The sequence below is a fragment of the Trematomus bernacchii genome, unplaced genomic scaffold (assembly GCF_902827165.1).
Source record: "Trematomus bernacchii unplaced genomic scaffold, fTreBer1.1, whole genome shotgun sequence".
NCBI lineage: Eukaryota > Metazoa > Chordata > Actinopteri > Perciformes > Nototheniidae > Trematomus > Trematomus bernacchii.
In genome coordinates this window covers 29,326-42,500 of record NW_022987812.1, presented here as the reverse complement: position 1 = coordinate 42,500, position 13,175 = coordinate 29,326, and the positions used below count along the sequence as shown (strand labels likewise).

Below are 13,175 nucleotides of genomic sequence, written 5' to 3'. Positions count from 1 at the left end.
AAAAAATAAAATCACTAGAAAACAGAAACAAAAAAAAACCCAGTTTTTTCATATTCTGCTACCGGAAGTTACCTTACAAAATAAGAGCGCAGACGAAACTCACGGAAGTGATTTCAAAACAAAAGCACTCGTAGGCTATGCTAAAATCACACTTTGAATCACTACAGCATCCTGTTGAAGGAACTGTGATTATTATAAACAAGCGGAATTTAGCGATCACAATGAAAACAGCCAAGACACACTTTGAGCCCAGAAAATGAATGTTACTAAGGGCTGTAAATATAATAGGCCTATTTCTAAAATGGACAACATTGTTAGGAGATTTCAACTATACAGCGATTCTGCACTGCGGTCACTCAGCCGTCTGGGTGACCAGATGTCCCGCTTTGGGCGGTATATTGCACAGCATTTTCACGACTTTTGGTGCGTCCCGCAAATTGAGACGATGTCCCGCATATTTCATTTTGATTGGCTAAAACGCTTTTCTAAAATCTGATTTATGACATGAATCAGATGCGGAGAAAGGCCGGCTCGGTTCGCTGACGGCCGGCACCGCCCTCTATTATTATATGTTTTAAACTTTATATATACAGTCTATGGTTTTAAACGGCATCATGTAAGTTGCGCTGACAGGCGACAGAGGTTCACAGTGTACCCCCCCCCCCGCCGCTGACAGTTCACGAGCGTCCATAGTGTCTCTCCACCCCCCGTTGACAGTTCACGCGTCGACATTGCATTTACATGTCCCACGGGCAGAGATGGGGTCGTTACTAAAAAAAAGTAATATATTACATATTACTTTAAAAAAAAGTAATATATTACATATTACTTTAAAAAAAAGTAATATATTACACTACTTCGTTACTCTCTCCATAAAGTAACTCGTTACTTTACTCGTTACTTTACTCGTTACTTTACTCGTTACTTTACTCGCAGGGCCGGCCCGCCCCTCCCTACAGGCAGATCACGCAGACTGCTAAAGTTTCAAATGTTCTCTTTAGTTCAGTTTCCATTGTCGCATAAGACTGATCCAGATAGCTCTGACTATGGCTGTCCTCTGTCTCCTGCTATCTGTATTTTGCGCAGTATATCTCTGAACGATGCGATGGTGATTCCACTGTGCAAATGGGCAACATTACCTCTACTATGAAGGATGCTACAAGCCTGTCCATCTCTGCTTTGGTTACCGGTCCTCCAAATTCTAATTTGTGCTGCTTCGGAGTCGGCGGCGGCGCACTCACAACATCCTCACTCTGGGTTCGGGGGTCCGGTCCTTAGCTATTAGCTTCACCTTAGCATGTGTTCTTTGCAGGTGTTTGTAGAGGTTTGACGTGGTGTTTGCAGCAGTGGATAACAGCTTCTGGCCTGGACACAGTTTGCACCTCACCGTCACATTCCTGTCTATTCTTCGGACCAACTCAAAATAATGGGCATACCTCCACCCCTCGAAAGTTATCGCTGACTCAGCCATGTTTATGCAGCACTGCGCGTGGAGATGTGGACGCGCAAGTCGCGCAGATTACGTACATATAAACCTGCGGCGGGGCAATGTTATGCCGCGTTTCCACTACACGGCCTCGCTCGGCCCCGCTCGGTATGGCTGGGCCTCGTTAGGACTGGCTCACTTTATGGCGCATTTCCATTACAGTTTAGGAACTGGGGCAGTATCTATAGTAACGCAGTGTAGGCGGAGCCGTGACGTGATCTTCAGAGGACCCCAGAAAAACAACACAGCCGTTAGCTGTTAGCACTCAGAGCTCACAGCTCCTCATATCTGTTCAGAAACTAGACAAAAGTTAAACAAGTACAAACCACAGACTGCCTGTGTCATGGTGAATACTGTCGCTGCTTTATTTATGTCTGTATAGGCCGTTGTTGTGAGTGTGGACGGTCGGAGCATATACTGCGTTAGCTTAGCCAATCTCCATTTAGAAAACACGCATTTTAAAAGGTTTTTCCCCTGCCGTCTGTCTGCAGACTTGACAAAGCATTAATTCATGGTTTTTACTAACCGGTATCAGTATGTTGTTACTTCATCATTTAGAAACGTGTATTACAATTAAATCACGGTCAAATATGTCCATCTTGTTGTAGTTGTTGCCCCCTTGCCAGCGACGCTCTCTCTAGTTTAGCATACTCAGCCCGACTCAGCCTCGTTGTCTCTGGCCCTAGACCCACGATTTTATGAGGCCAGAAAAACTGTGAATTAGGACCCGCCGGCCGGTACTAGGCCAAGTGGAAACGCAACCAAAGACGGGCCGCTGACGTCACAGCCCTCTTAAACCGTGCTGCGGGCTGTAGTGGAAACGCGCCATTAGTAACTAGTGTGATTACTGAATTATAAAAGTAACGCATTACACTACTCCGTTACCGACAAAAGTAATATTATTACAGTAACGCGTTACAAAGTAACGTGTTACAAAGTAACGCGTTACACCCAACTCTGCCCACGGGCCACATTGTCCCACACAAACATACTCTAGAGCAGAAGTGGCTTGATGTTGTTCTCAGCAGGGGACTTTGACAGAGGATTTCTCAAAAAGTAAAGAGTCAAATTACTTCAATGTATTGTAGTAGTAGGCTAACTAATACAAAGTCAAACAGTATCAATTTCATTAAGAACTAATGGTAAAATTGTCTTTTTATCACTCATCAAAGATAGCAGATAAACATACATTATGTAGGCTACTATGGAGGGGACTCTGACAGAGGATTACTCACAAAGTACACAGTAAAAGTACTTCATTTCATTTCTGGTAGCAGTCAAACTAGTACCGAGTCCAACAGTGTCAGTTTTATTAAGAACTTTTGGTAAAAAACTACACACACACACACAGAGACACACACACACACACACACACACACAGAGACACACACACAGAGACACACACACACACACACACACACACACAGAGACACACACACACAGAGACACACACACAGAGACACACACACACACACACACACACAGAGACACACACACACACACACAGAGACACACACAACACACACACACAGAGACACACACACACACACACACACAACACACGACACACACACAGAGACACACACACACACACACACAGAGACACACACACACAGAGACACACACACACACACACAGAGACACACACACACACACACACACAGAGACACACACACACAGAGACACACACACAGAGACACACACACACACACACACACACACACACACACACACAGAGACACACACACACACACAGAGACACAGAGACACACACACACACACACACACACACACACACACACACACACACACACACACACACACACACACACACACACACACACACACACACAGACACACACACACACACACACACACAGAGACACGCTTTAACTTCACTGTTATTGACATGTAGTTCCTCTCAGAGTTTGCATCAGAGCGACAGAGAGCCAACAGAGTGGATTTAATGTAATTCATGCAGCTCCTGACATTAAAGAAAGCTTGCCTCTTTGTCAGCCCCCCCCCCCATGCCCCCCCCCCCCCCCCCATCTCCATACTGGGGAAGAAGGGGGGGGCAGAGGGAATAAAGAGAGCGATTCATGGTCCTGCAGGCGGACATCTTGTGGATCTGAGGCTCTGAAATGCACCTCATGCTGTCACCTCTCAGTTATATGATTGATTTGTGAACTTAGGGTTTGGAAAGCCGGACTTTGGACGAATAATTCAGGCTTTGGGCTCAGATTCAGCTCAGGGTGCTCTTTGCCTGACCTTAATTGGAAAAAGACAAGTTTTTTTCCGCATATATATAATGTAAACATGGCCAAAATTGACACCAAAAAATGCAAGATGACTACAGTGAGACACAAAATGTCTACAAAGAGACACAAAAAACCTCCAGAAAATGCCGAAATGTTTACAAAAAGATACGAAAAACTACAAAAAACTACGAACACTACAACACAATGCAAAATGAGTAATAGAAAGATGCAAGACCACAACAAAGATACAAAACATTTCAGAAGAAATTGACATAAAGACACAAAAAGACTACCGGCTAACGGGTACAGTTTCACAGTTTTCTGGCTCTCCAAAATCGAGGTTCTATCGGGGCCAACAACCAGGGCTGAGTCGGGCTGAGTATGCTAAACTAGAGAGAGCATCGCTGGCAAGGGGGCTACAACTACAACAAGATGGACATATTTGACCGTGATTTAATTGTAACACACGTTTCAAAATGACGAAGTAACAACATACTGATACCGGTTAGTAAAAACCATGAATTAATGCTTTGTCAAGTCTGCAGACAGACGGCAGGCGAAAAACCTTTAAAATGCATGTTTTCTAAATGGAGATTGGCTAAGCTAACGCAGTATATGCTCCGACCGTCCACACTCACAACAACGGCCTATACAGACATAAATAAAGCAGCGACTGTATTCACCATGACACAGGCAGTCTGTGGTTTGTACTTGTTTAACTTTTGTCTAGTTTCTGAACAGATATGAGGAGCTGTGAGCTCTGAGTGCTAACAGCTAACGGCTGTGTTGTTTTCTGTGGTTCGCATTGAAGATGACGTCACGGCTCCGCCTACACTGCGTTACTATAGTTACTGCCCCAGCTACTAAACTGTAATGGAATCGCAGCAGAAAGTGAGCCGGCCAACCAAGGCCTAACTATACCGTGCTAAGCCGTGCGAGGCCCTGCAGTGAAAATGCGCCATAAAAGTGACATTAAAGGGGACCTATCATGCAAAATGCACTTGTGTACGTCTTTTCTACATGAATATGTGTCCCCGGTGTTCCAGGGAACTCACCAAGTGTCAGAAAACACAACTCTCTCTATTTTCCTCCATACCCAAATCTCTAAAAAAGGGGCTGCAACGGATCTGATAAAAACTGATCCAGATTTGAACACTTCTATGTCGTCACAGAAGTGGCGCTACGGCTATTGGGCCAACTCTCCACCTATCAGGGGAATGTGGGGTTGGGCCACGGCCGGCCATTGCCGCTCGAAAGCGCTGGAGACGCTGTAGTACATATGCCAGGCCTGTAAGTGGCGCTGTAGTCTGCCACAAAAGCAGCGAAGAAGACTTCCCGCCAGTAGTTACCATGGTTACCCTTCTGTTTATTCTCCGCTGTGGCTTTCTTTCTCCCTCCCCGAGGCAAGCGTTTGCTCCTGCTGCTTTAATTCAATGCAATCCCTCCCCGTCGAGGCAAGCACTGTAATTCTCTCCGGTTAGTCCACCAGCAGATGACAAACACCCACCTCTCCGCCTCTACCAAGGAACGAGGGGACCGTGCGGCAGAGTTTCACTTTCTTTCGCCGGTCAAGATGTCCGTTAAAGTTTAAATCTTCCGGACAAAATGAGAAAAGTGCCGGTCAAAGGTCTTCTTTGTTATTTATTGAGCTTTAAAACAAATGAATAACGACTCTATATAATAAAACACGGAGGACGGAGATCTCTTTTTCTCCCCCTCTTCTGACAGCCCAGCAGCTGATCAGAGCACGTCTCCCCTCTCCTGCAGGGGGGCGTGGTCAGCAGAATCAGACCCGTAGACAGCAAACAGCACATAGAGCGAAATGAGGCATGGCTAAAATGCATGATCTGTTTGGTATTTTGAAAACAGAAACGTATAAATATACCTTATATAGGTATGGCCCTACAATATATCATTTAAATATAGAATGATAGGTCCACTTTAAATTAGTTCAAAGACTAAAGAACTGGCAAAACCACAAAGAAACGCATCACTAAAAAAACTGGTTTGGATATTTAAAAAGACAAAACTGACATTACTTACTCATATTTGAACATATGAACATCAGAAGGAGAGGACTCTTTAAAGTAGAGACACTACATACTGATATACCAACACAGTCTCACGGCATTTCGTGTTATAGTCACGAAATTAATCTATTGATTTGTGTTCACCAACACGATTTCACCATTTTTTTCGTGTCACACAGAACGATTTTTAAAGCAATGTAAATAATAACAAATTAGAAGGAAAAAAAGATGACATAAAATCCAGATGTCAGTATTCTGAGGCTCTGAGCCATTTCTTTTTCTCACTGACGGCAAAAAAACTCCGACATTATACAATTTAAAATAAAAGGGATAGGGTTAGGCTTAGGGTAAGATATTGAGTAAGAACATGTTTTTATGAACCACACAGCTTCTGGTCTTCCAAGACCCGACCGGACAAAAAGACGTGTTGCAGGCACGAAACATACTACCAATAGAAATATATTGCATTTAAAATCGTTCTCTGTGACACGAAAAAAAGGTGCAAAAATCGTGTTGGTGAACACGAATCAATAGATTAACTTAATTCCTTGACTAATAACACGAAATGCCGTGAGACTGGGTTGGATATACACCTGAACATCAGCAGGAGAGGGACTCTTTAAAGTAGAGACACTACATACTGATATACACCTGAACATCAGCAGGAGAGGACTCTTTAAAGTAGAGACACTACATACTGATATACACCTGAACATCAGCAGGAGAGGACTCTTTAAAGTAGAGACACTACATACTGATATACACCTGAACATCAGCAGGAGAGGACTCTTTAAAGTAGAGACACTACATACTGATATACACCTGAACATCAGCGGGAGAGGACTCTTTAAAGTAGAGACACTACATACTGATATACACCTGAACATCAGCAGGAGAGGACTCTTTAAAGTAGAGACACTACATACTGATATACACCTGAACATCAGCAGGAGAGGACTCTTTAAAGTAGAGACACTACATACTGATATACACCTGAACATCAGCAGGAGAGGACTCTTTAAAGTAGAGACACTACATACTGATATACACCTGAACATCAGCAGGAGAGGACTCTTTAAAGTAGAGACACTACATACTGATATACACCTGAACATCAGCAGGAGAGGACTCTTTAAAGTAGAGACACTACATACTGATATACACCTGAACATCAGCAGGAGAGGACTCTTTAAAGTAGAGACACTACATACTGATATACACCTGAACATCAGCAGGAGAGGACTGAACATCAGCAGGAGAGGACTCTTTAAAGTAGAGACACTACATACTGATATACACCTGAACATCAGCAGGAGAGGACTCTTTAAAGTAGAGACACTACATACTGATATACACCTGAACATCAGCAGGAGAGGACTCTTTAAAGTAGAGACACTACATACTGATATACACCTGAACATCAGCAGGAGAGGACTCTTTAAAGTAGAGACACTACATACTGATATACACCTGAACATCAGCAGGAGAGGACTCTTTAAAGTAGAGACACTACATACTGATATACACCTGAACATCAGCGGGAGAGGACTCTTTAAAGTAGAGACACTACATACTGATATACACCTGAACATCAGCAGGAGAGGACTCTTTAAAGTAGAGACACTACATACTGATATACACCTGAACATCAGCGGGAGAGGACTCTTTAAAGTAGAGACACTACATACTGATATACACCTGAACATCAGCAGGAGAGGACTCTTTAAGTAGAGACACTACATCAGCAGGAGAGGACTCTTTAAAGTAGAGACACTACATACTGATATACACCTGAACATCAGCAGGAGAGGACTCTTTAAAGTAGAGACACTACATACTGATATACACCTGCACATCAGCAGGAGAGGACTCTTTAAAGTAGAGACACCCCCCCCCCCAGCTGAAATAATAATGTCATCATGATCCAGCTGCAGGTGGAGATCAGATACTCCTCTAATTAAACAAATTCCTCACACACACACACACACATAGCTGAGACGTTAAATAACAGGCTGCTGACAGGAAGCATGTGTGTGTGTGTGTGTGTGTGTGTGTGTGTGTGTGTGTGTGTGTGTGTGTGTGTGTGTGTGTGTGTGTGTGTGTGTGTGTGTGTGTGTGTGTGTGTGTGTGTGTGTGTGTGTGTCAGACACCTGCAACAACGCCTCCTTTGATAAAGTTGTGTGTCCAAATTCAACTAATTTAAATCCCCTGAAAAACATCTTTAAGCCAAAACTGTTTACCTTTATTATACTATATAGTAAATATAGATAATTATATATTTATCTGGTTTTATCCAAAGTTATTTTCTTCATGTACGCCTAAACAAACATACAGTCTCTCTCTCATTAGAGTTTATGTTCTGACGTTTGAAACCCAGATCCAACTCATTGTAACGAACAGCCTTTCATGAATCTCACGCTTCACTTCTTCCTGTCAGCTCGTCTTTGAATAAACTAAGAAAACAACAACTAATAATAATTCTATGCATTCTCTCTTATCACATTGGTTCCTGTTCAGACATCAGTACAAGTTGAAGAGATTCTTTACATGTCAAAAAGAGGTCAAAAGACTCAGAGATGAATCCCCTCTCTGTTGACCTCTCTTTGATATGTAAAGAATCTCTTCAGCTTGTTCTGATGTCTGAACAGGAACCAATGTGCTAAGAGAGAATCAGCACATCTGACAAGTTTACATGTTGAGTTGACAGAAAACACTAAATATTTACATGATGAAGTTGTTTTTGTGCATTTAAAAATAGTTTTAAAGGCGAGTTCAGGACAGTAAAAAAGAACAGGGCTCATTTTCTCCCGACACTAAACACAACTCACGAAACCACACACACCCAACGCGCAGACCGCCTCTACGTCCTGCAGCATGAAGCACGACTCCATCAACTGAGCCGAACCTAACTTCTGCTCCGAATGACACTTCACTGACAGTCCAAGACTCTCTGTCCCACCAGCTGCACACTGTGATGCTCAATCTAACACACACTCATCTATTAGGGCGTGCTGTGTGTACAGAAGTCTGCAGGTCTACACAACTATGTGCAGAAACACTCAAATACCGTTGTGTTTTTGTTAATTGGTCGGAAATGAATATATTAGTCCGTGTTTTAGACGCTGACAGAGACCCTAACTCTCCAACAGTACAGCGTAACATCACAAAGCTGCTTCTCTGCAGGTCAAACCAGACCTAAGGAAACATTAAGTGCATCACAGCATGGGCGGTGGTGGTGTCCATAGGGACTTGGCTTGGCAACTGGAAGGTCACCAGTTCAAATCCCGGCAAGACCAAGTGCTACCGAGGTGTCCCTGAGCAAGGCACCGTTCCCTACACTGCTCCCGGGCGCCGGACATAATGGCAGCCCACTGCTCCTAACACTAGGATGGGTCACATGCAGAGAAACCCTGTCGTTACATAGTAGCTGTACTACGTAACGACAATACAAGTGAAACAAAACCAAGCTGCAGTGAGTGTGATATAAAGAGGTCACAACATGTTCTACGATAAAGTCAAAAAGTGAAGTCCAGTTTTGTGGAAACAGCAAAACAAGCTGCAGGTTTTAGCAGCACGAGAAACAGATACAACAACTCTAAATGTTCTGTATTTAAATTCAGAGGATAAAGAGCCTCTGGTCTTCAGGAACTCACCACAACATGTTGTACGTTAAAGTAGAAAAGTTGAGAGTTAAAGAGTAAAGACGAGTCTGAGACAAACTGCAGCTGACAGAAAACACTCTATATTTACATGATAACGTTGATTTTGTAGATTTAAAATGTGATTTAAGGGCAAATAACGGACACCAAGTGGAGTTCACTAAAACATGTTTTACATCAACGTGTAATGTCCAGTTTATGTCAAGAAAAGTCTGGAAACACCTCAACTCGCTGCAGAGGTTTCAGAGTCTAGCAGCAAGAGTAATACGTGAAACCTCCAACACTAAATGTTAACGTCTCAGCGTCACTATTACACATTTAAAATTACATTTACTAAATAATACAGTGCCCCAAAGCTGCAGCAGATCTGCTTTACACAACAGGAGCTCACTGAAGCTTTCTCACTCCTTTCTGTGTGAAACAACTCGAGTCGCTGCAGAGGTTTCAGAGTCTAGCAGCTCGACTAATGAGTTCAACCTCCAACACTCAAGGTTTATGTCCAAAAGCTGTTTTCTGCATTTAAAATGTGAGATTTAAGGGAGAGAAAAGGCTCCAAAGCTGCAGCAGATGTCATTTAAACAACTGGAGTTCACTGAAGCTTCCTCACATCCAGTCTCAGGTGCAGTCTCAGACTTTACATGTTCATTGTTTTTCTGGAACTCCTCGACAGGCTGCAGATGTTTCAGGTTCTAGCAGCTCGACTAAAGAAGTAAACCTCCAGCAGGAACTGTTAATGTCCTAAAGTTCATTTTCTGCATTTAAAATCACTTTTCATAAAGAGTTCAGGGCACCACAGCTCCAGCTGATTTTCAGGAGAAAACAGTTTTCCCACTACACTTTAAAACGTTTAAGGTCCAGTTCAGAGTTTCAGAGTAAAGCTTTTCAGAAGACATGAACTCTCTGCAGATTGTTCAGAGCTGAGAAGAACTGAAGGTGGTTTTCTGCATTTTAGATTCCCTTTAAAGGAGGAAAGCTGCTGCAGACTGAAAGACCAGGAGCTCACAGAAACACCTCGACACTCCGCAGATGTTTCATCATAAAGTGTGCTGTTAACTCACATTAAAGGAAGAGTTCAGGCCCCCCAGCTGGAGCTTAACGCCCGGAGAAGAGTCTCTCTGCTCGGGTGAATTTCTCCGGATCTCTGATGGAGGTTTTTTTACTCACATGTTCAGAGCAGCTGGTCCTCCAGCGGAGTCATCGTCCTCTCAAAGCCCCGAAATCTGCTTCAGATCCTCCGCGCAAAGTCTCCAAAACTCTCCAAAACTCTCCAAAGTGTCCAAACCAACAAACCGACAGCGCGTGCACAGAGTGTCCGCGGCGGTGCTTCTCTGACCGGGACCTCCCGGCGGGGCGGGGACAAAACGGGAGGGGTGTTTTTTTCCAGTTTGTTTTTTTCAACTTTATGGAACGATGACTTTGTTGTTATTGTCATTATTATTGTTGTTATTTTATTTGTATTATTATTTGCATTGATAGATAAGAGAATTAACAGTTAAAAAATAAAAATATTACATAAAATATAAACAATATAAAATTATTAAAATAAAAAGTCAAAAACACAACAGGATCCAAAATACTAGAGGTCTTTTATAAGAGATTATTAAATATCACCATTCACCATTATGATTATTTATTATTTTAAACATTAGCTTAAAGTTCCCATGTCCTGCTTTTCCGGTTATTACCCGTCCTCAAAGTACACCCTGTGTTTCTCAAACTTTTTCATACCAAGGACCACTTAACCAATAAAAAAACACTAGCGGACCACCTAACTCCACAAATATCCCAAAACACATCGTTTTTCTAGAACAGATTACAAATCGCCTGAAAATGGTACAAACAAGTGGCAACATGTGTGACGAAGGTGTTGCGCTGGGCTATATCATGCAATCGAAAGAAACTTGGCTCGCTCCATTGCGGAGATATTCCCGCGAGAGTGCGGAAAACTTACATTTATTTATTTATTTCAAATGTGAAATGTTACCAATATACTCACGGACCAGTAGGGGGCGCTCACGGACCACCAGTGGGGCGCTCACGGACCACCAGTGGGGCGCTCACGGACCACCAGTGGTCCGCGGACCACACTTTGAGAAGCACTGCTGTGGGAGCAGAAAAGACCTCCCCAAAACGCCTCGTTGGAGATTTCTCATTTTCCAATGTTTTCTTCCTGGGCATCGTGACGTAGGGATACCCAGTAGCCACGCCCAGAGCTATCGCCGCACCCTCTGCCAGCCGAACATATATACTGTTGGAAGCTCAGGTTCAGTTCAAAACTGTGTCCAGTCATGCCAACGAGGGTCTGTTTCCTGTCTTGTGAGGGGAAATCTTCAATGTATGCCTTACCGAGGGCAGAACCACGACGAAGTCAGTGGTTGACATTTCTTGTTAACACAGTTCCTTCAGATGTTCGAGCCGGTATTGTACTGTGTGCACGGCATTTCACGGACCAAAGCTTCGCAAACATTTCAGGATTCATGCCGGATATGCACAGCGTAGGGCACTGAAGGACGATGCTGTTCCTACTTTGTTTGGACCAGCGGGAGATTCGGGTACACAACTTGTAAGTATTCATTGTTGTTTGTGTATTCATGATGTTTAAAACAAACAAGGTATCTACCACGACTGTTTAAATGGGTAAACGTTGTTGGGGCTGCTAAGCCATTGACACAGTGCTAACTGGGCTAACTAAGTTGCTAGCGTTTCCATATATCAACTCCAATGTCAGCAGATGGCCTTACATGTATCTCATAGCAGGAGAATGTCTGCATTCACACACTAAATACTCATAGACAGTATACTCCGGGTGATTTACTGTACGGTCAGTCGCGAAAATTAATTACATTATAGTTGGCGTTCCTAGCGTGTATGCTACCGAGCTAAAAAAGAAGGCTAGCTAGAGCTAGACATGCTAGGGAAAACATTGTTTTTATGCCAGCTACAATGAATGACCGAACGTAGCAGACTACCCGTATAAGATTGCAATTGTAAACATGTTCTTGCTAGCCTAGACTAGCTGTTGTTCATAGTAGGTTGGCATATTACACTGAACAACTAGCAAACGTAGGTTAGCATATTAATCTAGCTGGCAAGCTAACGAACCTAAAACAACTACGTTTCTCTAATATTTTGTGATTTGCATTTGATTTCGTCCAGCCAGATCAGGAAACTCCTGGCGTATCCGGCGGACAACACATGACGGGATGACCACTCTGATGCCTCGTCCTAAAAAGCCCCGGCAGCCGCTTACAAAGCTGCGATAGACAAGATGCCGAAAACGCCTATAAGGGGAGGAATGGATGATATACAGTGTATATATGTATATTATTTACACATGTTCATTTTGTACATTTCTAAAAATAAAGTTTGATGGAAATATTTAGTAGCCTTTCTTCCCTGAATTATTTGCTCCTATAACATATCATTGTTGATGTTCCGCTCAGAGCCGAAAAAAGCACTGTGTTAGACATGGGCGGAGCCTCTCTGGTGGTTGACTAATCAGAACAGAGTGGCCGAGCTGACCAATCGGAGCACACTGGGCTCACAGGGAGGGGGGGGCAGGAGCTCCAACAAGGCGTTTAGGACAGAGAGTGAATACACAGACTATACAGAGATGCTGTATGAGAAACCAATGTGAGTTTGGAACATTGAACAATGTGAATCTATTTTAGTAGACCTCAACAATGGAAATATGATCAGTAGAAATGGCCGTGACATGGGACCTTTAAATCCACACCTTTTT

General features: G+C 43.2%; 1 protein-coding gene across 8 annotated transcripts in view; it reads right to left on the bottom strand.

Moving 5' to 3' along the window:
- The window catches only part of adgrg6 (adhesion G protein-coupled receptor G6), a 113,904-nt gene extending 103,152 nt beyond the window's left edge, over positions 1-10,752 (bottom strand). For 7 of the 8 annotated variants that reach the window (XM_034150919.1, XM_034150915.1, XM_034150918.1 and 4 more), the window contains exon 1: positions 10,598-10,752. In XM_034150919.1, the coding sequence (XP_034006810.1) occupies positions 10,598-10,599 (2 nt within the window). In that variant the 5' untranslated portion in view covers positions 10,600-10,752. Of the gene's footprint in view, positions 1-10,491; positions 10,552-10,597 lie in introns of those variants that run through there. The other variant, XM_034150916.1, reaches the window with a different exon arrangement.
- Positions 10,753-13,175: the final 2,423 nt, after the last annotated feature.